Source organism: Amblyomma maculatum, chromosome 1 (assembly GCF_055883805.1).
Source record: "Amblyomma maculatum isolate TAMU_Amacu chromosome 1, ASM5588380v1, whole genome shotgun sequence".
In the NCBI taxonomy this organism is placed as follows: Eukaryota; Metazoa; Arthropoda; class Arachnida; order Ixodida; family Ixodidae; genus Amblyomma; species Amblyomma maculatum.
In genome coordinates, this window is record NC_139344.1 from 226898442 (window position 1) to 226924389 (window position 25948).

Sequence of the window (25948 nt, forward strand, 5' to 3'; positions counted from 1 at the left end):
TTTCTGCTGGCCTTATTGGTTCCAGCAGGGTGCCTAATGGTTTTTGTCCTGGGACCAGTAGCTACTTGGACCAATAACGAGCGCGCTGGTCCCAGCAGACAGCCTAATGGTTTTCTATTGTTTCCAGGAGAAAACCTGGAAACTACATGTTTTCAGCATGTTGTTTACAGGGACCAGTCGCGCTACTGGTCCCGGTTGGATAACCTATGGTATTGTGCATAAATAGGCGTTATAGAGGTCTCGTCCAGTCACAGAGCACCACTATAGTGCTCTAGCACCACCACAGTATGCGGAATGCGTTAATCAACGGTCAATTACTAATAAATGATTAATAATTAAATAATTAATCACTAATCAATGACTAATTAAGTAATCCAATAAATCATTAATTATCTACCTAATTACTTAATAAAAATTTATTAGTGCCAGTTGCGTAGCGGAATGCGGCATTCTGGCTCTCGCCTTTCACTACTTTGTCGCTAAAGTTCCTTGTAATTCTTTTTGCACTTAGATTATCAATTTTTACTCCAATTTGATTCTAGACATTTCATCAAAATAGTTTTAAACAAGCTAAGTATTTTTCAAGTAGTGGCCACAATGAGCTAACTGCTGCTATGAGATATTGGAAGCGTCACGGACACGTAGAAACTTTTTTTTTTTTTTTTTTTTTTCCACAGCATAGGGCATAGGCGCATAGGGCATAGGGTCCAAGACTTTCCTTCATCTGCTGTCTGCTAGCACGGAGCAGGGGCCGTATTACAGACGGCTCACACTCACAATCACACTCACAATCTTCCTATTGGCCAGCGGCAAAACGGTGGGAGTGGCCGTCCTTTACATCATCGACGTCTGCTGTTTACGTCATGAACACACTTGAAGTGGTGACGTCGACTACGGGCCAATTGTGAGCGGGGGATGTGAGCGACGCGAGCCGCTCACAACTAGTTTGTGAGCGCGCTCACAAAGGAAAAATGGCGGCGGTCTATGCGGCGGCCGGCGTTCTCGTGAGGCGGTAGCGGCGGCGCCCCGACGCGATCATCGGCAAAGGACGGTGTACGAAGACTGTTTGAGGTGCCGGGCGAGATGTTTCGACGCATGTTGCTACTCGAGAAGGATATAGGACAGTGACTGTGCGACGCGACGAACTGAGATAGGTGTGTGCGGCCGAGTGCGCTGTCTGTGTGGCGGCAGATAATGTGTGCACTGCGCTTTTTCCGAGCTCCTAGTGGCTTCCAAACCGCTACTGGCAACGAGGCGAACATCGGCCTCGCGCAGCCGACACTTCGAAAGCGTTTGCGGCATGCAGCAAGGCGGCGGCGAAGAAAGGCTTCCTTCGTCACGGCAGCATACCGGGCGGCGTATTGACAAACCATATCCCGTAGGAGCACTCGAGCAGACGACGCTCTGACGCGCAAGCACGTGACACAACGTCACTTCCGCGAGTAGCAGCGACGCTGTTTCTCCCTAGCGCCTTGTGGCGAGACTACTCATGGTTTCAGTTTCGTTTCATGCAGGGCTCGCATTTACGTTTTTTTCCCGCTGGTGTTTGTCAAAGGTACTCATGTTTCGGTGTCGTTTTCGCGCAGCGCCCGTATTTTCGCACGGCTGTGGGCTGAAGTTCACGTAAAATAACGCGAATTGCCGTCGGCTAAAAGTTCGGTCACGCGATCACGTTAATTTCGGTCCAGTGACCACTGCGCGGGCTTTTTGCTCTGGTGTTCTGTAAACGTCGGTCGGTTACCGGTCACGTGTTACGTAAATTTCAATCCAGTGGTCACTTGCGCGGCTGTTCTTGTTCTGGTATTTTCTGGAATCGTCGCTCGGCTCGGCTACACCCCGAAGTTTGCACTTCTCCCCATCCGCATAGCTCCACGCATTTCGTCCGGTGCTTCTGGGTTGTACGCACGTGCACTTGGCTCATCCGTTGCGCGCTGCGCTAACCAGGGCGATTTTGTGCTTGGCGAACTTGTGTGTCAATTGCGGATAACTAGAGATGATGGACGAGCTCCCAGAGCCGCTCGAGCTCGTAAAAGATGAGCTCGCGCCAAAAGGGCTCGGATTAGTGTATCGCGCGAACCTGACAAACGAGGCAGCCGTCAACGAATGGCTGGAAGCCTACAGCGTCGAAACCAACAAGTCTTGGATTGTGCAATAGGTTCAAAAGGATGGAGAAAGATACGTACTTTGCCGATCAGCCAGTATTGCTCATAGCAGTATATTTCAATCATTGTCAAATAATTTATACTCGGCTAGTGCTATATGTGGGTTGAATTTCAGTCAATTTAACAAAAAGTGGAGCTACATTTCTCGCTTATACTGGAGTCGAAAGTACACGAGCGCAATATATTAGGCGATAGTTTCCATGCAGACCAATGCAGTTAGCTGGCAAGCGCGAGAGAAGAGGCTTTTGAAGGAAGTCATCACCCCGAAGCTAAATGACTAATTGTAGAAATGATGACACAAAGTGCTAGTCACATGCCGTCAATGTGATAACTTTCCCTTGTAAACGTTCGTAAAATCAGTTTACAGAAAAAAAAAATCTTAGCCAAAGAACTTATACTGAGTGAACATCTAGTGAATATCTGCCGCAAATGTTAATAATATATCATTATAGTATACATTATAATGTCCACGTTGAAGAGAGTAGAAAGTGTACATGTACCGAATACCCACATATGCCCACACATCTCTTGATGAGATATTAAATGATATTCTGTAGATATGTAGCCAACATCTTTTTAGGGATCAGAGCAATTGCTGAAAAGTGCCAAAGAAGATAATTGTTTATCCAAGGTAAAAATTTCCTACTGGTTTCTTGCGGGGATCCTACTAGTTCCAGTAGTACTGGTTTATAAACACATTCCCCATAGCCACTGGAATCGGTAGCGGCTGGGTCTCCCTGCAGAAGGTCGGTTGGGTGCATTGGTTCTGGTGGGCCTGTTGACCTATGAAAATCTTGGTGCAGCAGCTGCCTAGGGCCGCACTATCAAAATGAAGACAAGGGCAAAGGTTTCATAAGTATGAATCATTCTTTATTATTTTCCATGTCTACAAAAGTTCTGCAATCTGCGTGGACACTTTTGTCTTGCTGTGTGGTACTGCTGCAGGTGTTCCAGCTTCAATCAGATGTTGCAATGAAGTTAGCTGCACAGCAAGATTTTTTTCAGAAAAACATACAGCACCACACTACTTTAATTTGAATATCAACAATTTGGAAAGCAGCCATTCAAGAACAATGCATTTGGATTACGTTTGTGTACTTGTATCGCCAAGGGCTTAGATTACTTCCAACCAAAGCCATCATCTCAGCTTTTAGACATTAGTTGATGGCATGGTACCCTGCCAATTTAACAGTCAAACCATTCCATATGTGACACACCACAAATTGTTAGTGCTGTGCTTCGCATGCTATACAGCTGCTTACAGTGTGATCAATCATGTTTCTGTGTAGTTTGAGCTTTTTCAGAATCAGTGCGTGGCGAGCCTGTGTATGCATTTGGACCAGAATATGAGAGTGAAAGTGTGTGCAATGACAACTGGTGTATGTGGAGAATATGCACTTCATGTGTTATATGTCAACTATGCGAGACAAGTGCAATCCACTGTGTGCATGGTCTTCTCTATAACTCGAACCAATTCACTGCACTGCAACATTGTCATCAACCATTTGTATCCTCATTCTCCTTTTATTTCCCTTTTCTCCCTTCTCTAGTGTGGAGCAGCACGCTAGGGTCATATTGCTGCTGGCTGAACTCTCCACCTTTCTTTTCGTTGGAATTATTTTCATCGCTATCTTGCTTATTCACTGTGCTTTGGGCCTCCTTGCAAACACAAATGTGGCTATTTGCAATTCAAAGTAGGTTCTTTGATGGCTGCATGGCTGCCCAGTGTCATTTGTAGAACTGAAGTCACATCTGCCACTTTTTCCTGCCAAAAAGTTGAAGGCATTTGCCAGTAAAACAAACTGCTTCTGCATAAATGGTTTACAATGTATTGCTTGCCATGCATTTACTAAACAGCAAAGGCATTGTTTCACCTAAATTTAAAAGCAGTGTATTCAGTTTTGTTTAGTATAGTGTCCCAAATTGACTTAGGCTTTGCAGGATTCTGTAGTGTAGGTCTCCGGCTCATTTTTGACCAATGATTTTTTTTTAACATGCACTGACACCACACAGTAAATGGGTGCCTTACATTTTTCTCTATCAAAACATGGTCACTATGGCTGGGATCGAACTCAGGTTCCTCAAATTTAAATGCCTAAAACTGGTTGTTTCATACTATTTCCTAGACGACTTTCATCGGGGTAGCCTTGTAGTACCTAATTTACTATAGCCACAAGTCCTTGTAGTACCTAATTTACTATAGCCACAAGTCCTTGTAGTACCTAATTTACTATAAACACACTTGTGGCACATGATGATGACATTAACAAGCGTTTCTTTGAAATGTTGGATTGCTAGCTGACCAGTGTGCAAACCATAAGGGAGTGATGTCAAAATACTCTGGTTCTCCCCTCTTCAAGTGTTGCTATAATTTGTGAGCTTAATCCTTTAATCTTGTAGCAATGATTCCTTCTTCAAAAAGATTGGTAGGCATAATGGTGCATGTACAACATGTCACCTAATTCAGAAGCTTTTGAAGCGGCTGTAAGATAGTTTGCAATTCAAGTTAGCCAAGGTCACTTTGAGATGTATACAAGGAATAAACAGTTGTGAAAACCAGCACTTATTTATTTGACTCAATATTGAACTGCAACATTCTGCGTAAGCATGTTATGGGGTGCCCACAACTTCAAAAATAAACACTGTTGTTTCTTCTTGCCATGACACTTGAGCAGAATACCAATCACATACATAAAGAGTTACAAAAAACAAATTACACAGCATGCTATGTCACTGCCTCTGCTTAACAGGTGCAGTTAAGTTAGCTATTGCGCTCAACAAATGCCTATTCAACACAGTGCTCTCAAACAAGCGTGAGTACTTTAAGAGGGTGGAAATTCTGGCTGGTTGGTGCATGATCTGTGGCTAATAACAGCGCTAACACGAGACGAAGCAGCGTCGTGTACCCTCTGCTTCGTCTCGTGTCAGCGCTGTTTTTAGCCACAGAAGCGTGAGTACTTCGTTATCGAGTTCACCTAATATCCCACTACTTTCAGAATCAATAGTTTGACGTCGCCAGATTATGGGCTTCAGAAAAGGGCGGTTGCCGCTATGACCAGGGCGCCGTAATCATGCGTGCGTTCACAAAACGAGAGCATGTTTTCATTTCAAGGATTATTACCGCTAATTTCAGAAAAACTGGCTTCGCTGTTCCAGCATGTTGCCATATAGAAACATTTCCGTATTTAAATGCCGGAAACAAAAAAAAAAAAACAAAAAAAAAAAACAATCCTGAGTGAAAACAGCTGCTCGCAAGGCAGCATAAAATGAGAGACGGCCTTTGAGATGTAATTTAGCATCGGTAGTAATCTACATTTGCCCTTGGGTAGGCCAGTAGCTTTAGCATCCTTAGCGAAGACCCCCGAGCAGCGATGCTGCATCACAGCAAATGTTGCACAAATACACCACGTAACCAAGTTTTTTTCCTCTTTTTTTCCCCCCTTTTTACCCCCCATATTCCAGCGGTGCTTATCTAAATATTGCAGTGCTACTAACCAAGGCACTTTCAACGATTAGTGGCTCCAAGGCGAGCTCCAACGGCGCTGCGCAGCTTTCTTGGAATCGACACACTTGCACATCCAGCACCAGCACAGTCGGCATCCAGCATGTTTAGGCAGCAAAAGTTCAGCAGTCGTGGCTTCACAAAATCGCTTGCTGTCAGAGTCAAACACCAGACTTCGAGATGAAGGCCAAGACACTTGTTTCGAACTGCAAACATCACGGTATCCAGCATCCAAATGGCACGGCTTGGGCCACTGCATTTATAAAGCCTCAAAACTGCGGCCGCAGCACCCCTTAAGCCACAGGCACTACCACTAAGCCATGGTAGAAGGATACGCGTTTGTCTGGTTAACCAACGCCCCAACGCCAGCGTCGGCGAAGCAACGGCGCGAGCGCGTGCGCCGCCATCTTCGTTTGGCATAAAAAAAAATAAAAACAAGCAAAAAACAACTTAAAGGAAGTGACGTCGTGTCACGTGCTTGCGCGTCAGAGCGTCGTCTGCTGCGTATTGACAAACCATATCCCCTAGGAGCACTCGAGCAGACGACGCTATGACGCGCAAGCACGTGACAGGACGTCACTTTCTTTAAGTTGTTTTTTTGCTTGTTTCTATTTTTTCTTACGCCAAAGAAAGATGGCGACGCAGACGCGCGCGCCGTTGCTTCGCCGACGCTGGCGTTGGGGCGTTGGTTAGCCAGACAAGCGCGTATCCTTCTACCATGGCTTAGAGTAGTGCCTGTGCTGCGGCTGCAGTTTTGAGGCTTTATAAACGCAGTGGCCCAAGCCGTGCCATTTGGATGCTGGATACTGTGATGCTTGCAGTTCGAAACAAGTGTTTTGGCCGTCATCTCGAAGTCTGGTGTTTGACTCTGACAGCAAGCGATTTTGTGAAGCCACGACTGCTGAACTTTTGCTGCCTAAGCATGCTGGATGCCGACTGTGCTGGTGCTGGATGTGCAAGTGCGTCGATTCCAAGAAAGCTGCGCAGTGCCGTTGGATGCTCGCCTTGGAGCCACTAGTCGCTCAAAGGGCCTTGGTTAGTATCACTGCAATATTTGGATGAGCACTGCTGGAATATGGGGGGTAAAAAGGGGGGAAAAAGAGAAAAAAAAAACATGGTTACGTGGTGTATTTGTGAAACATTTGCTGTGATGATGCATCGCTGCTCGAGGGGGTCTTCGCTAAGGATGCTAAAGCTACTGGCTTACCCAAGGGCGTATGTAGACTACTACCGATGCTAAATTACATCTCAAAGACCGTCTCTCATTTTATGCTACCTTGTGAGCAGCTGTTTGCACTCGGGATTTTTTTTTCTAGTTTCTGGCATTTAAATACGGAAATGTTTCTATATGTCAACATGCTGGGACAGCGAAGCTAGTTTTCTGAAACTAGCAGTAATAATCCTTGAAAAGAAAACATGCTCTCGTTTTGTGAACGCACGCATGATTACGGCTCCCTGGTCATAGCGGCAACCGCCCTTTTCTGAAGCCCATAATCAAACTACTGATTCTGAAAGTGAGATATTAGGTGAACTCGGTAACCAAGTACTCACGCTTCTGTGGCTAAAAACAGCGCTGACACGAGACGAAGCAGAGGGGACACGACGCTGTTTCGTCTGCTTCGTCTCGTGTTAGCGCTGTTTTTAGCCACAGGTCATGCACCAACCAGCCAGAATTTCCACCCTCTTAAAGTACTCACGCTTGTTTGAGAGCACTGCGTTGAATAGGCATTTTTTTTAGCGCAGTAGCTAACATAACTGCACCTGTTAAGCAGAGGCAGTGGCATAGCATGCTGTGTAATTTGTTTTTTGTAACTCTTTATGTATGTGATTGGTATTCTGCTCATGTGTCATGGCAAGAAGAAACAAGAGTGTTTAGTTTTGAAGTCGTTGGCACCTCATAACATGCTTATGCAGAATGGTGCAGTTCAATATTGAGTCAAATAAATAAGTGCTGGCTTTCACAGCAACTGTTTATTCCTAGTATACATCTCAACGTGACCTTGGCTAACTTGAATTCCAAACTATCTTACAGCCACTTCAAAAGCTTCTGAATTAGGTGACATGTTGTACTTGCACCATTCTGCCTACCAATATTTTTGAAGAAGGAAGCATTGCTACAAAATTAAAGAATTAAGCTCAAATTATAGCAACACTTGAAGAGGGGAGAACCAGAGTATTTTTACATCATTCCCTTATGGTTTGCACACTGGTCAGCTAGCAATCCAACATTTCAAGAAACGCTTGTGGTGGTGGTGGTAGTGGTTATTTATTGTATATACAAAAGGAAAGAAAAGATGTTTGCCAGTCCCGGTATCTGCTATCTGATATCTGAAGCACCTGGACTGGGGCGGCGGAAATAAAGGGATAGCAAGGAAAAGGTAGAGGAAATCAAGAAGAAACGCTTGTTAATGTCATCATCATGTGCCACAAGTGTGTTTATAGTAAATTAGGTACTACAAGGCTACCCCGATGAAAGTAGTCTAGGAAATAATATGCAACAACCAGTTTTAGGCATTTAAATTTGAGGAACCCGAGTTCGATTCCAGCCATAGCGACCATGTTTTGATAGAGAAAAATGTAAGGCACCCATTTACTGTGTGATGTCAGTGCATGTTAAAAAACAAAAATCATTGGTCAAAAATGAGCCGGAGACCTACACTACAGAATCCTGCAGAGCCTAAGTCAATTTGGGACACTACTAAATAAAAGTGAAATGCACTGCTTCTAAATTTAGGTGAAACAATGCCTTTACTGTTTAGTAAATGCACGGCAAGCAATACATTGTAAACCATTTATGCAGAAGCAGTTTGTTTTACTGGCAAATGCCTTCAACTTTTTGGCAGGAAAAAGTGGCAGATGTGACTGCAGTTCTACAAATGACACTGGGCAGCCATGCAGCCATCAAAGAACCTACTTTGAATTGCAAATAGCCACATTTGTGTTTGCAAGGAGGCCCAAAGCACAGTAATAAGCAAGATAGCGATGAAAATAATTCAATGAAAAGAAAGGTGGAGAGTTCGGCCAGCAGCAATATGACCTTGGCGTGCTGCTCCACACTAGAGAAGGGAGAAAAGGGAAATAAAAGGAGAATGAGGATACAAATGGTTGATGACAATGTTGTAGTGCAGTGAATTGGTTCGAGTTATAGAGAAGACCACGCACACAGTGGATTGCACTCGTCTCGCAAAGTCGACGTATCACACATGAAGTGCATGTTCTCCACATGCACCAGTTGTCATTGCACACACTTTCACTCTCATATCCTGGTCCAAATGCATACACAGGCTCGCCGCGAACTGATTCTGAATAAGCTCAAACTAGACAGAAACATGATTGATCGCACTGTAAGCAGCTGTATAGGCATGCGAAGCACAGCACTAACAATTTGTGGTGTGTCACATATAGAATGGTTTGACTGTTAAATTGACAGGGTACCATGCCATCAACTAATGTCTAAAAGCTGAGATGATGGCTTTGGTTGGAAGTAATCTAAGCCCTTGGCAAGGCAAGTACACAAACGTAATCCAAATGCATTGTTCTTGAATGGCTGCTTTCCAAATTGTTGATATTTAAATTAGTGTGGTGTTGCTAGCATGTTTTTCTGAAAAAATCTTTCTGTGCAGCTAACTTCATTGCAACATCTGATTGAAGCTGGAACACCTGCAGCAGTACCAGACAACAAGACAAAAGTGTCCATGCAGATTGCAGAACTTTTGTAGACATGGAAAATAATAAAGTATGAATCATACTTATGAAACCTTTGCCCTTGTCTTCTTTTTGATAGTGCGGCCCTAGGCAGCTGCTGCACCAAGATTTTCATAGGTCAATAGGCCCACCAGAACCAATGCACCCGACCGACCTTCTGCAGGGAGACCCAGCCGCTACCGATTCCAGTGGCTATGGGGAATGTGTTAATATACCAGTACTACTGGAACTAGTAGGATCCCAGCAAGAAACAAGTAGGAAATTTTTACCTTAAATAAACAATTATCATCTTTGGCATTTTACAGCAATTGCTCTAGTTATAAAGTGCTGTACTCTTACTACACAGCTCACAACCCATAAAAATATGTTGGCTACATATCTACAGAATATCATTTAATATCCCATCAAGAGATGTGTGGGCATATGTGGGTATTTGGTACATGTCCACTCTCTACTCTCTTCAACGTGGACATTACAATGTATACTATAATGATTTATTATTAATATTTGCGGCAGATATTCACTGGATGTTCACTGAGTATAAATTCTTTGGCTAAGATTTTTATTTTTTTTTTTTTGTAAACTGATTTTATGAACGTTTACAAGGGAAAGTTATCAGATTGACGGCATGTGACTAGCACTTTGTGTCATCATTTCTACAATTAGTCATTTAGCTTCGAGGTGATGACTTCGTTGAAAAGTCTCTTCTCTCGCGCTTGCCAGCTAACTGCATAGGTCTGCATGGAAACTATCGCCTAATATATTGCGCTCGTGTACTTTCGACTCCAGTATAAGCTAGAAATGTAGCTCCGCTTTTTATTAAATTGACTAAAATTCAACCCACATATAGCACTAGCCGAGTATAAATTATTTGACAATGATTGAAATATATTGCTAAGAGCAATACGGGCTGATCGGCAATGTACGTACCTTTCTCCATCCCTTTGAACCTTTTGCACGATCCAAGACGTGTTGGTTTCGACGCTGTAGGCTTCCAGCCATTCGTTGACAGCTGCCTCGTTTGCCAGGTTCGCCCGATACACTGATCCGTGCCCTTTAGACACGAGCTCATCTTTTACGAGCTCGAGCGGCTCTGGGAGCTCGTCCATCATCTCTAGTTATCCGCAATTGACACACAAGTTCGTCAAGCTCAAAATCACCCTGGTTAGCGCAGCGTGCAACGGATGAGCCAAGTGCACGTGCGTACAACCCAGAAGCACCGGACGAAGTGCGCGGAGCTATGCGGATGGGTTGAAGTGCAAACTTCGGGGTGTAGCCGAGCCGAGCGACGATTCCAGAACAGGAACAGCCGCGCAAGTGACCACTGGACTGAAATTTACGTGACACGTGACCGGTAACCGACCGACGTTTATAGAACACCAGAGCAAAAAGCCCGCGCAGTGGTCACTGGACCGAAATTAACGTGATCGCGTGACCGAACTTTTAGCTGACGACAATTTGCGCGACTTTTACGTGAACTTCAGTTGACAGCCGTGCGGAAATACGAGCCCTGCGCGAAAACGACACCGAAACATGCGTACCTTTGACAAACACCAGTGGGGAAAAAACGTAAATGCGAGCCCTGCGTGAAACGAAACTGAAACTCGAAACTGAAAGCATGAGGAGTCTCGTCATAAGGCGCGCCCGAACTTTTAGCCGACGGCAATTCGCGTTATTTTTACGTGAACTTCAGCCGACAGCCGTGCGAAAATACGGGCGCTGCTCGAAAACGACACTGAAACATGAGTACCTTTGACAAATACCAGCTGGAAAAAAAACGTAAATACGAGCCCTGCGAGAAACGAAACTGAAACCATGAGTAGTCTCGTCACAAGGCGCTAGGGAGAAACAGTGTCGCTGCTACTCGCGGAAGTGACATTGTGTCACGTGCCAGCGCGTCCGAGCGTCGTCTGCTCGAGTGCTCCTACGGGATATGGTTTGTCAATACGCTCGTCTGCTCGAGTGCTCCTACGGGATATGGTTTGTCAATACCAAGACCGACTGAAATACAGACCTGCACAAAAAACAGGGTCCTATGGGACCTCGTGCGCCAACTTTCGTTACCTTTCTCGTCGTTGAGGGCGCTCGGTTGACCTGTTCGTCTGTCATTTTCATCATCATCAAATCACAAATTAATATAAACAAACTGTACCCAAATTAAAAAAAAAAAAGATCTTTGCCCAAGTTATACTTCTAAAATTTTGCCTTTTTGTATTTTAGCGGACAGTGTTTATTTTTATAATGTTTTTCTGTCGCCAGAAGACATACCGCGATTCCGCTTTGTGCGACGGCACTGCAGTTACTCGCTGCACATGCGCAGAACAGGTGCTTGTGCATTACAGCGTGGACAGATAAATAAACTATAACGACGAAGAAAAATGACAGAACTAATAGACCCTTCTTATTAACAGGTTTACAGTATCGCCAGGTTACCCGTAGTGTTCGTTCCCTAGCGGCGAAGGCTATGAACTAGAAGGTGCGCGCTGGAGCAGTGCTATCTGTGCAGGTCTGTATTTCAGTCGGTCTTGGTCAATACGCCGCCCGGACGGCTGACACACCAGTTGCTGGTGGCGCCCTCTGCGCTGCGGCGCCTCCGTCATCGCAAAAGCGGCCCCTCGCTCCCATGCATTTCGCGGCGCGGTCGACACACTGCCCAATCTTCTAGAGCACTATAACCGCACAGTTCGACAACTGCTTTCGCGCTGGCCGATGCCGGAGCGTATTCCTGCATTTTGTCGCGTGCAGCTCACGCAGCGCCTCAGCATATTTTATTCAGTACTACCTCAAAGTTCGTATTGGTTCTTCTATTGCGGCAGCTCAGCCATGCGCTGGCGTAAAAGTAATATATCGCGTCTCGCCTTGCGGCGTGCGCTGCAGCGCTGGCGATAGCATAAAAAAAAAATAATAAAAGGCATAAATAACGTACTTGCTCTGCGCCACCTTGAAATAAAAATGCATCGCAGAATATGGCATGCTAACTTCCCTGACTTGGCGAAATTTTTGATGGTTTCCCTGACTTCACTGATTTTTCCCCGGGCAAAAATTTCCGTGACAATTCCCGGTTGCTATAGCTCACCCAAAATGCGAGTGCTATTTATAAACCTGTGTGCATCACCTCGTGTGTAATCCTACCTGCTGACCAGGCACACCTTTGCAAGCGTTGTGCCGTGCAGCGCCGCGTTCAGCATAGTGCCCTAGCTTCCTCCATAAACTGCAGCCTACACGTGGCAAAAATTCATGCATATATAAAGAGCAGAACTTTTTGCAGCTACTATCTTGCGCATGCAACTGTATTGAAATGCAAATCGCTTTCGCGTTGCAGCCAATGCGTTGCACGTCACAATGTGCACGGCTGTAGTACGTCCGAAAATATGAACTCTACTAACTGCATCGCTAACATTGAATGTAAGTGCAAAAAATGTTTCTACTGTTTTCTAGATTAAGCATGAACACTACCTGCAATTTCACAAAAACTTGCTTCAAAAATTGTGCTAAAAATACTTGTCCAATAGCAGCAATATGGTTTGTTGGACAAGAAGGTACTTGTTCTGCCTTGGCAGTCTTTCACAAAACTGCAGCACAGATTGCCCTTTAATGCATGCATCCCTTCTCAGTCGCATTAATTTGAAACAAAATTAGCTGCCAGTAAGCTCCAAGTAGCCTGCATAAATGTAGTGTGTGTTACATAAGAAAGCAATGTATGGTCTGTAACACTGAACAGTGCAGGTCTAAATAAAACAGGTAATTCATAAACATAATCTATATTTAATGCAGAAAAAAATGCAATAGGCATTACACACATACACACACAAGAACAAAATATTTATAGCAGAGATCATACACTAAAACATACAGATCCATGAAAGGCGGTACAGTGAACAATATGAAATGCAATGCTCCCAAATTGAATTAATTTTAGTAGTTAGCTCATCATGCGGTGGACATGAAAGTGTCCAGAGTATGTCAGACTTGCTCTCTTCTGAAGTTATAAATATGCACAGCAAACAACAATGCTTGCAAAATGCAAGTACACAACACACGTTTTAAGTACTCCAATGCTTGCACATGGCCACCAAGCATAGCGCATGACCTGTCTTATGCACCAGAAACAGAGCAGAAAAGCATCCACCATTAATCAATTGATGTTAATAATACTTGCCTTTCTATTATACGGCACTGTCCCCATGAGATAGCATCAGATGTGGATTGACCATCAGCAGTAAACTTCATGAAGGGCATAGTGAATAGTACAGTAACAGGTGAAATGCATACACATGTTCTCGTACCACCACTTGTTCAGACTTCACAGCCTTTTAATATTCTGCCTTTCTAACCTTGTGCATACAAATGCGAAAAACCGTGTATGCTCCCATTTCAAAACGACCCGACAGCCTATTTGATGTTCATCAGCATAGAAGCACAAGAAAAAGCAAGTGATGTGGTGGCACCCGTCAAGTGCACAGTAGCAAGCTATCTGATGGCAGAGAGGAGGGGAATGGCCAAGCATTACATCTTTCACCACAATACAAATCACAAAAATATATTTCCATGAATCAACAGTTCGCACGAAGAATCAGTCCTCTTGTTCATGTACATAAGCCAGTGAAAATCCACACAGGCCAATTGAACTTGTCAGTACATACACGAGCTTGCAAGGACTCTCAAAACATCAGTGCGAGCCTTCGATTAAAACCACATCAGTGACTCCAATTTAGTGGCTTACAAGCATTAAACGAATATGCAACTCTGTAGCACTACTGAACTACTCTTTAATTTCCATGGGGGAAAGTTTGACACACGCGACATGCAAGTCACGCTACACGACAACCAACCCACTAAGCACTAGACTACATACTGAACATTGCCAAGACATTTGTACATGAAAAGCTAAGCCTGCAAGATGGACAACACTTTGAATTCATAAACATTATAAGTGAAAGTTATAATTTGTACATGTAATCTTTGTGTTAAGTGAGCTAGCACTCAAGAGTTCAGGCTTCCCCCATGATTTGTGCTGTTCAGGTGATAAGTGTTGAACTTGATATCGGAAGGTCAGAAAAGCAGCATAAACCAAAAGGGCTTCACATAAATTTATGTTGCGCAAGGAAATGCTACATTGCAGAGGCCAAGAAAAAGTAAGTAGGCTTACAAGAAAGTGTGTAAACATGTTGTGCCAACAGAAACATAGTCTGAAAGCACACACAGATGGTTTGTACGTTGCTTGCTAAGGCAGATCTTTTTTTTTTTTTTTTTTTTTTTGACACAACTGCAGCAGACAAGCCCATGCCCTGTGCTGCTCATTCCTTGTTTTCTTTTTCCGAACACGCTTTAGTGAGCCGGGCAGGCAACTTTTCATTTGGGTGGCACTATATGGGCCCTTGTTTGTTGGCTCATCTGAGCAGCTTTCCATTCTATCATACCATTTCACCATGCTACTAGACTTCGCCAAAACGAAGAGAGGGAGGATAAACAGATAGCCGAATAGAGATAGTTTTCGCAGTTTTTTTTTATCATACTCAAGAACCTGTAAGACCAGAAAACCTTTGTACCTTGCACTGTTTGAGGTGCTCGAAAAACCAAATGCCACTAGGAAACGAATGAGTAATTTGTCTGAAAGGAGGTCACCCAAACATTCCAGTATTCACAGAAAATGGGCCCTTGCAGCAGCTTTTTACAATCAATATATATATGCTCTACTTTGTACTGTTTGAACAACGCAGGTTGACACCTGTGTTTCATCTGACCACTGTTGTTTCATGCAAGCTCAGAGAATATGGGCACAACCTCAACTGGGGGAAGGGAGGGGGGAGGCATAAGGGAGAAAGGAGGCTGAAAAGGGTCCAGAAAAGAGAAGCTCGTTATGACCGAGTGCACAGGCTCGGGATTCAGCCCAGCCATGGCGTTGCGTCAAGCCTCCACAGCTGGTTAGGGACTTAGAACACAGCAGCACAGGCTGCAGGAATTTGTTTGGGGCCTTTTGGTGGCATCTAGACACACGCAGCACCTCACAGTTCAACGAAGAAGCATTATACTAGAGAAGCAAAGCTATGTATGTTTCTACTAATTACACCTTTTTCTTCTAGCAGTGTAGTGCACAAGAAGCATACTTATAGGCTATAAGGGTCACTACATAATATAGTATGATCGATAAATTAACACAGCGGTACTCCAAAAAAGATTCAGATAATGCTTGACACATGATCACCAATACAACACGGCACAGTACTCTGAGCAGTAAAGAGTAAATTGATACCTCAAGGCTCCGCACGGCCCACAGATTGAACCAGCTGCACATGGCACACCTATGCACTCATACACACTATACTATCCCTGAATGTATTTAATATATATATTTACATACAACATACAATGGGGGTATGTGACATCTCAGAAAAAAGCTCCATCGCAAATGCAATATTAAGCAATCGAGCATGTTATGGCAAACCTTGTATCACAAGAAACGAAGAAAAAAGAGCAAAACATTAATGCCTCTCTCCGAAATTGCTGCTTTGTTACCAAATGTAACAGAAGGTGCTCCAGCAATTTGTCAGAGCCTTGGGTGGACTGTGTGGAACTTAAAAGAGCAACTTTTCTACCTTTAACGAAAACACTTCAAAATTTAAGGCAGGAAAGTCACTCTGGACCCTGCCACACAAGAATGGTTTTGTATATCAGCTTGAACAAGTAGCGGGTTATACTGCAAACGGTTCACAATCACAGTTATTATGATGTAATTACCATGACAAGACAGACAACTGCTTATAAATGGAAGCAAATGCACAAGCACCACAGGGAGGCAAGACAAGAATGCCATTATCACCAACAGCACACAACGTGCACAGTTATAACACGCTGCAGACTGAAAACAGCACAGCTTTGATACTTATTACTCAATGCAGAAAAATAAAAACTGTGCTATCTTTGATAAACCTTAAATGGTGGAATAAATTAATAAATAACGCCAGAACAATCAGCATTTCAGTGTTCATACCACTGAAACAGGTAGCCAAGCTAATTGGTGGCTTCTTGCAGCATGCCCAATTCTGTGCATAAATGCACGTACATAAACTTGAAATTACACAAAACAAGTTTTGACATTTTGTCATTACAAAAACCCTGGAAATGCATGACGCAAGGAATAACCACAACAGCAAACTGCAGAACACTAACAGTCAAAGGCCTGTACCAAATGCAGAACTTCAAAAGGAATGTCATACTGCAGATAAGAAACCTGCATCAAATCAACCATCACAAAACAAATTTCTGGCCTTTAAAAAATAGTGCCACAGGGTTACGCAAGTGGCCACTCAATTATCTTTCTAGATATAGGAACAAGTTCGATGACCACAGAAGACACAAAGCGGGGGCTTCGGGCAGGACGGTGGCAAAAGGAAAACTCAGGCTCCCTTTTAAAATATGGGTCTAAAATGTTCTCTGGCACTGATTACCACGCATCTGTGTAGCGCACGTCACATTCCTGCAGTGCAGGCAGCTTTTCCTGAAACAAAGAGAGAGAGAAAAAAAGAAGAAACAACGGCTTAATGGTAGCACTGGTTTATACCAAAAAAAAGGCAAAAAAAAAAATATGAAGATGGGTAGTGTGATTCTATGGAAAGGCTACCATGTTCAGACATCCCTAATAGTCGCAAAACTAATGACTTGCTCATGAAAAGTGTAATCCAAAGGGAAGCCAGTGCAGGGTCCAATAATACTAAGTTAGGTGAGTGTATGCTGCTTTGAAAAACATTGGAATTGATCTGATTGGTCCTTTTCCGAAGATGTCTGATGGCAGTCAATGAATTATCGTAGCTATTGAGTATTTGACCCACTATGTGGAGACTGCACTTGTTTCTGCCAAAGCAGCCGACATGTCGAACTTTTTATTATACCAAATCGTTCTTCGCCACGGCATGCCCCAAGTAATCATCAGTGATAACGGTCGACAGTTCACTGCAGATATTGTGGAAGAACTTTTGCGCTTTTGTGGCTCCAAATACAGTTATTCTACTCCTTACCACCTTCAAACGGCCTCCCTGAACGCCTAAACCGGACTCTTATCAACATGATATCGATGTATGTAGTGTCGGATACCAAGAATTGGGACGTCGTCTTGCCATTTGTTACTTACGCCTATAACACTGCTATGCATGAAGTGACCAGATATTCATCTTTTTTCCTTCTTTACGCCCATTTACCATCAATCTTTCTGGACACAATTCTTCCATTCTCCGTACACGATGACCCTTCCGTATAGCCACATCTCTGTCTTGCTGAAGAAGCACGTCATCTTGCTCGTTTGCAAACCGCCACCTCCCAAGACCGTGCAAAGGTCCGATATAATGCAGCTCATGCGGCAGTCACTTAAGAGCCTGGAGAATTGGTTTGGCTTTGGACTCCATTGCGATGCCGCGGACTGTACCAAAAGTTCCTGTGGCAATAGGCCAGACCTTTTGTTGTATTAAGTCGGTCGAGCGAAGTAACCTACGTTATAGCTAAAGTGACATCGACAAATCACTGCTCGCGGAAGACGCAGCTCACTCACGTGGCACGACTGAAACGCTGCAATCATAGATTTAGTTGAGTAGCTCGAGGACGAGCTTCATTTGCCCCGGGGACAACTGTTACGTCAATAACGCTGCGCTGCGCAGCGCATGAAGGAGAGGAGGATGAGGTTGGAGAGTGTGGACTGGAGACGAGGACAAGCCTTACTCTGATTGTGCCTTGCATTCAGGCATCCCCCTCTTATCTTGTAAATAATAAACCCACCCCCGTTACAATATATTAATACATCTTTTATACTTTCTTTGTACTAGCTACTTTTGAGTCTGAAAAGTAGCTCGTCACAAGTCTAAAGTACAGGCAAGCATCTTTTATACAGACAAAGCTCAAGTGCCCAGAGCAGGAACATTTTGCATTTCATTTTAATAAGTTTTCGTCTGACCCCTTACTCAAATCACAATAAGTAGTAGTAGTTCACCTTCATTAAGATCAGATGGTTCAGTAACTGAACTTGTGGCTGCCTTGTCCATGGTTTGCAATGCCAAGCATGTTTGCTGCTCCATGCTTCCATGAAAACCCTTCACTAAGGTTTGGTTTTGATTTTTTGGTGTTTAACGTCGACTCAGGCTATGAGAGACGCCGTAGTGGAGGACTCTGGAAATTTTGACCACCTGGGGTTCTTTAACGTGCATAGACATCGCACAGCACACGGGTGCCTAGCTCGCCTCCATTGAAAAGCAGCCGCCAAGGCAGAGATTCGGTCCTGCGTCCTTGGGCACAGTAGTCGAGCGCCCAACAACAGCACCACCCCGGCGGGACCCCTCACTAAGGCTTCAAGAAGTATGAGTGTTACATGGTGCAGTGATAAGTGATATTCTTGTGTGGGTGTAGTTGCACAGCCTTCCCAACGTAAGGCACTAAGTGTTCAAGTACTCAAGTGTTCAAGTCACCACAGCACTACCAACGACAAGAAATGGAAATTTTTACACCTGTATTACTCACGTAAATTTTGAACGCTGTACTTAAGGGTACAATTACAGAATGACTACACTTGATGAAATTACATTTAGACCACATCTTACAGTGCACAAAGCCTTTGTTTTTAAATAAACCACAAATAAAAGGCAAGCAAGAAATGAAAATGCTGAAAGTGAATGCAAATGTTATTACACTAGCACAAATTCACCTCATTCTACAACATGCAAATATAACACCATGAGCAGAATTTCACAAATATACATAAGAACTGCCACTTACTTTCAGACACTCAAATGTTTGTGCAGACAAATTGGTGCTGTTCAAGTTCAACTTGCGCAAGCTTTTCATTGCTGCATGTAAAAGTAAAGAAGAAAATAACAGAAGACAATATTATGGCTTTGTTACAAATTAGGGAACACTGAAGTTATTTCTAAAACAACACAAGCATAACCAGTAATGCCCTCTGCACCAGGTTTACAACTCCTGTAATGGAAAATGCATCTTAGCCCTTGGAAATTCACAGTTTTTGGTATCTACCTAATCATAATAAGTTATCTAGCATCTTTTCTATACAGCACATATTTTTTGCTCTAAGGAAGTAGGTTTTATGGCAAAAATGCATGAATAAAGAAAAAAAAAATGCAAATGATAAAACACCTCTGACACAGTACCAGAAAAAATTTCTTGTACTAGGCAGTTTCTTCATTCTACACAGCATTTACCTCTCTAAAAGAAGACTAAAGGAATATAAAAGTATACATTAAAGATTGATTGAGGATTATTACTTCAAAATTACTGGTATGTAATCTTTAGCAAGAATTGAGCTTGGATAAGGTAAAAGATTTAATATAGATAGCAAAAGGCATGTTGTGATGACCCTGGAGAATTCTAGAAAGTGTACCTGGTCATGTCAACAGTTCACTGGCCATGACTGGTGCATCACTTTAACCCCTTCACTGTTTTTTTATATCAACGAAATTCTTCACAAAACTGCTTATTTTTTTCGTGCTGATTTCGGTTATTATGCTGCCATACGTAAAAGACGTTTATGTGGTAGACAAAAACGAAGTTAACAGGTCAGTGCTGCCATCTGTCGAGCAAAATGCCATCTAAGCCACAAACGAGAGCTGCTCGTTCGAAACGCTGAAGGGAAGAACCTATTCAGTGAGGACGAGCTATAGTCATCCAAAACGGTTTGGGGACGGCTTTGCAAGGACGAGCGCAGCTCGTCCGAAACGGTTAAGGGGTTAATGTGCAACAATATTTCTCTGGGAAGTACAAACAAAACAGTAGGCCTACAACAGGGTTTGTAGCAATATTATATGAAGAAATTTAAGGGCTTTCAATGACTTTTTTAAGGCCTTAGCATAGCAATTTCAAGGGCCTTAAAGAATGTAGAGCTTAGTTTTGTTTGGTATACGGGGTTTAACATCCCAAAGCAACTGAGGCTATGAGAGACGTCGCAGCGGAGCACTGCGAAAATTGCGACCACCTGGGGTTCTTTAACATGCACCGACATCGCACAGCACACGGGCACCTTTCTTTTCGCCTCCATCGAAAAGCAGCTGCCGTGGCCTCCCAATCTCACATCCTTGACCACAGCAGTCAAGCACCCTAACCACTGCACCTCCACGGTGGGGAATGTAGGGTTTAAAAGCATGGACAATAATAAATGCTTTAAACAAAATCACTTAGTTTTATTAAAAAAAAAAAAAAATCTCACACTGAATACTTCAGTTTTTTTCACACTTTTTTCAGGCCTTTAATTAAGTGTCAAAATCTATGCCTGTTGCTAGTATTAATGTGCAGACACAACTACAGGCAGCTGAAGAAGTAGGCTAACCCTCAGTAGAGGTTTAGCCTACTTCTTTGTGGAGAACAGACGAACAGCATTTCAGCACTGCTGGCGACAAATTATCCTAAAAAAAAAAATGTGACAGCAGTCGTCCATTGCAGAAATGACAATGCACAAATATCATCTGCTCACGAATTTCAAACACTGCAACAGCCATGCCGTCTGTGCACAGAAAATGGCCGACGCAAGAGCTAGGGGCTGGACACCAACCCAAAGTAGGAAGAGAAAGGAAAAGGTAGGCAGGGCTTTTGCAGCTGTATACTCCATTTCATACACTAAGTGCAACACTGCCAAAGCTAGAGCTCATGTTCGCGCCCCCCGCATCCACGAGGAAAAATAGTGCCTGCTCTTGAAGAGAGAAAATAATAGTTGCTTTGTCTGCAAGCTTAATGCATCTTACATTTGCCATCAACTCCATAAAAAGCACCTTTTTTAAGGAGAAAAGATCGGATTTGGTGAATTTGTATGTTTTGTTTGTCGTTTTCGTTCGTGTCGCATTTTCGCTGCCTCGCAACCCTGCCAGCGGTGCCCTCCACGCTGCACAACGCAGCGACCGTGACTGCCTCTTAGGAGCGGGTTTTTTCTATAAGATCCACACTGCGAAGATGTCCAGGCACGCGAAGCAAGTTACTGCAAACGCGTATGATCGGAATAGAGCCCGTTTCCGCGTAAACCACTTGGCCACAGAACGAGCACGTAGTGATACGCCTCCTTTTTTTTTTTTTCTTTCGGACTACTTGCGTAGCTTTCGCTGCGTTGCACCTGATGTATGAAATGGAGTATAGTAAAGAAGGCATTGGTAGTAGGTACAGCTAGTACTAATCGGAATAGACTCAATTCCGGTGTCATGACAAAGCAAAATCTGCTACGCCTAGCAAAAGGCAAAATTCAAGGGCTATAAATGTACCTCCGTTAATTCAAAGGTCTTCAAGGAATCATTTTTTAATGGTTTCAAGGGTCACTACGAACCCTGTACAAGAGTGAAAAGTACTGTTCATTTTACGTGCTGCCAAGTCAATTATTGCGCATGCACAGCAACCTCAGCCAAGCCAAGTACAGGCTCTTAAGGTCATTTACACACTTTCCAGACCTACAGTTTGCACATTTTCAAAGGACAAGTACACAGCGCTGAGGAACATTATCTATCTAATCTGCAAGCCAAGTGGATTCATCTTCATTTGTTTCTCCAATTTATCAAGCTAAGAAAGATATGCCCTCAAAATGACATACAACTGCATGAATTGTGTGAAAATGTGTGTAAGAGAGGAAAACGAGAACTTCCTTCTATGCACTTTTCACAGCAATGTTGTCACATTTTTAAAGCAGGAAGATTGGAGTACAGCTCAAATGTACAGTCCTTGCCAAAAGTAACCAGGCTGCATGTTTCGCTTCTCAGTCGGGTGGCAGAGGATTCGTATCACTTCTGAAGCTGTAAATCTGTGCAAAATAAAGGTGAGCTCCTGTCCTCAATTGTTAAGAAGTTGTGATCACCTGGGAATCAATGTTGGTTTTAGAATACAACCTTGAAACAAACCATGCAGCCTGGTTACTTTTGGCAAAGGCGGCACCTGAATGCCTATTTAAAGCCAGAGTAGAAAGAGACAAAATATGGCTGGTGAGCAGCCAGCTGATGCTAGATGAAAAAGTCAAATGTAGCAATATGCAGGGTGTCGAACCGAAACCGGAACCGAACCCGAATTTTAGTCCGGAGCCGGAATCGAACAGAACCCAAATTTTTTTCGCCATCATGGAACTGAACCCGAAGTGGAACAAAAAGGAGGAACCGTTGCGAACCGGTTCACAGTATTGTTCTGACCCTCTTTTGCTGGCAACTTACCCTTATTATTTTTTTCTTTTACTGCTGCTTGTAAAATGCCTTTTCACTTACTTCCAAAGCCCCACTGCACACCGCAAACACCACAACCACATTGAAAAATCGTTCCTTGCAAGAAGATGACAAGAATAAAGAAAAATGCCTTGCCACATGCATATCACCAATCTCTGGTGTCGGGCTGTCATTTCATTTAGAACATGGGTGGCCGCTGCACTGCACAATGGTGCAAATGACTCACGGAGAAAGTTGCCCCATTCGAGAGCCTTCCCAGGCAGCGAAACAATAGCATATAATTCATAAGTTGAGTTAAATATTTAGACAAACTCAAAAACGAAATTACGAATCTGTTAACAATTTCGGAAATCATTTTAAAATAATATCCTTCCACAACGTCGCAATGAGTCATATGGCACATGCAGAGCAGCCGTGTGCGAAGAGATGCCAGCAGGTGCGAAATGGTTTCCCGAGACTTCAGAATGATAAGCCGATGCTGATGGTGGGCCTAGGGCAGCAATTTACCAGTCTGTTCATGAGTTGTATATGAAGGATTCGATTTCTCTTTTTGTCAATCTGCTTTCTTTTTGTCCCAGGCGATATCTGCTTGTTTAATTTGCCTTGGCAAGTTAAACTATGCCAAGAGTGAAGCTCCGGTGTTCAAATGTGCAGACTGGGTGGAGCAAGGAACTGAGTGGAATTACTGTTAAGCAGAATAATTCACGAGCTCCATTCGGTGTGCTATCATTACTGCAGAATCTACAGTGGAGAAATGCAAAAAGCCTGAGCGTTCCTAGTGCACACGGTACATCACGCACCCCTTGTCGAACACAACCAGCGTAACACTGAACGCATCAAAGTTCACCGGTGTTCTATAATCTGTTTACAGAAAAGGAGAGGCACAGTATTTCTTACTTGCAGAATCTCGCTGACACATCTCGCAGACAAATTTCGTCGATGCTAGACTTTGACACTCATTGCACACTTCTGACCATGATCAAGCATCTATTTGGCTCATTAAGTCAGAAACACATCCACTTCCGGTTGGCGTGACGTCATATGTCTTAGACGTCGAAATTGGTCGTATAGCTATTTTGACTTCTGATTGATTGTTATTTTACAATTTAGCTCTAATTTAGTTGAACTAATCACCGTATTGGCAATTTTATTTCTGCAGCATCCTCGCATCATCCTGTTCGATTACAACCTTACATTTGCTCCTACCCCTTCTGAAGACGACAGAACAGCTGCGGACACGTTCTGTACACAGTACCCCGCCGACGTAGCTAAGAAAGGCTTTCGATCGCCTTAAAAAAATTAGAGGGTATGTTTCTTAAGAAGAGAATGGCGAAAGCCTGCCCTTCCTTTCCTATTATTTTCCTCTCATCTTTTGCCTCTTATCGATGTTCGTTGCAGTGCTACATATAATTATAATTGGTTTACAAGAAAGGAAATGCGCAGTATCTGTCACGCTTTCTCCGGAAAGTGCGTTTGAACAGTACACCACGCTCCTGTCGCATGGCGCTCCTTGGCGAGCGTTCAAGTGTGGCATTGCAGATGGTAGCAACCCTAGACAAAATACATCTCGAGTACGAATCTTGCGCGCAACTCTCGCGCACCGGATTTCGTTCCATGAACATAGAAAGACTTTCGCCTTAAAGGAATACCTTTCATCGCTTTATCCACCATCACTTATGCAAATACCTAAGACAGTCCAGAAAGGTGGTACTGAAAGCTTAGAAGCGAACTATTGAGACAAAACGTAACTAATGAGAAACCTGGTATACGGGTTGCATGGTGACGAGGGAGGTTGGAACGAAAGCCTTGAAAAGCAGGGAGAGGGACGAATTTAAGAAACGCGAAATGCAAAGGTGTTCGCCTGCTTTGCGATATGTAGCCACACATTTCGTATATGCATCATTAGTCTTGGGGTGTGTGCTTGGTTCGGCTTTGATCTGATTTCGAAGTCATTTAGCGGGAGCCCGGTGAAATATTATTTTGCATGTAGTAGTAAAGGTTTCGCTCCAAAATAAAATTCATGTGAAATTCTGTGCACCTGAAAAGTGCAGCAAGAAACATTATTTTCATTTAACTTTCTTTCAGCGTGGGACATCTTCAGTTAATTATATGTGAATGAAAATATAATTGTTTTTCTCCCATCCTGCTCTAATCGTTGGTCACTCATTATAAACATTCTGCTAAGGTCTAAACAGCCAGTGAAGTCCGTAACATCTGACGATAAAAACAATAGACTGACTACTATATAAATATTTAGCTTTTATTATATACTGAAATAGGAAAGAAAACTCGATATTAAAAAGTGAAGTAAAGAAACACCCGAATTTTTTTCCGAACCTAAACCCTTCTGAACCGGTTCAGGCAGGGTCGAACCAGTTCGAACTGGAATGGAATGTGTCTCCAGAGCCGAACCCGAAAGGCGCGAACCCGAACCCAACCCGAAAAAATTAGGGTTCAACACCCTGGCAATACTTCATGTCTAAATATAATATGAAACTTACTTTAAAGCAAGGTAAAATATTATATCCTTTGTACAGCTAGCAACACAGTTTAAAATCTAGTAAGTTTACTGCCTGGAAGAAATTTTTTTTTAAAAATCCATAACAAACAAAAACGCTAAACACAATTTTTGATTTCGGGGACGTCGTGAGTAAACAAACAGTGAAAAAGGGCCACATAATGGGCTTTTGCCGCACAAAGCGGACTTATTGTTGTCCGATGGCGGAACTGATCACTGCCACATCAGAGCAACTATTTGAGACCTATGACCCCTTTCCCAAACATTTCACCCCAAAAAGCCGAGCACCAGGCTGGGGGAAAGCTTGTACCCATTGAAAAGCCGGTGGGTACCCGGCAGCACCAAGGATCGAACCTGGTACCTCCCGAACACGAGGCGGATGCTCTACCACAAGGCCACGCTTCGGTCCAAAAAAAAAAATGTCGCCATCGGACAACAAAAAGTCCGCCTTGTGCGGCAAAAGCCCATTATGTGGCCCCCTTTTTTTTTCTGTCAACCCAACCTTTGCAGGTTGGGTTGACACACAAGGAGCACAGCAGGGTTAGCAGAGCCTCTTCCAAACGCACACTCCTGAGAAAGCCGGGCACCGAAAGGGCCGGGGGACGCTTGTACTCATTTTACCGGTGCGTGTCCGGCGGCGGGTTTTGAACTGACCACCTCCCGCAGCCGAGACGGGCGCCCAGACCACTCGGCCACGACTGCGGTCACTGGCAAAACTGTCTGGCAGTTACTGACATTCTAGTGGAAATTAAGAAGAAGAAATGGGCATGGGCAGGACATGTAATGCGAAGAGAGGATAACCGATGATCGCTTAGGGTAACAAACTGGATTCCAAGGGAAGGAAAGCGTAGCAGGGGGCGGCAGAAAGTTAGGTGGGCGGATG

General features: G+C 43.6%; 1 protein-coding gene across 2 annotated transcripts in view; it reads right to left on the bottom strand.

Annotated features, from left to right (window-relative positions):
- Positions 1-13103: 13103 nt before the first annotated feature.
- LOC146205778 (C-Maf-inducing protein-like) overlaps positions 13104-25948 on the bottom strand; it is a 66337-nt gene continuing 53492 nt past the window's right edge. For both annotated transcript variants that reach the window (XM_084590455.1, XM_084590456.1), the window contains 2 exons: positions 19126-19196; positions 13104-16867 (listed from right to left, as the gene is read on the bottom strand). In XM_084590455.1, coding sequence (XP_084446581.1) covers positions 16814-16867; positions 19126-19196 — 125 coding nt within the window. In that variant the 3' untranslated portion in view covers positions 13104-16813. The remainder of the gene's footprint in view (positions 16868-19125; positions 19197-25948) is intronic.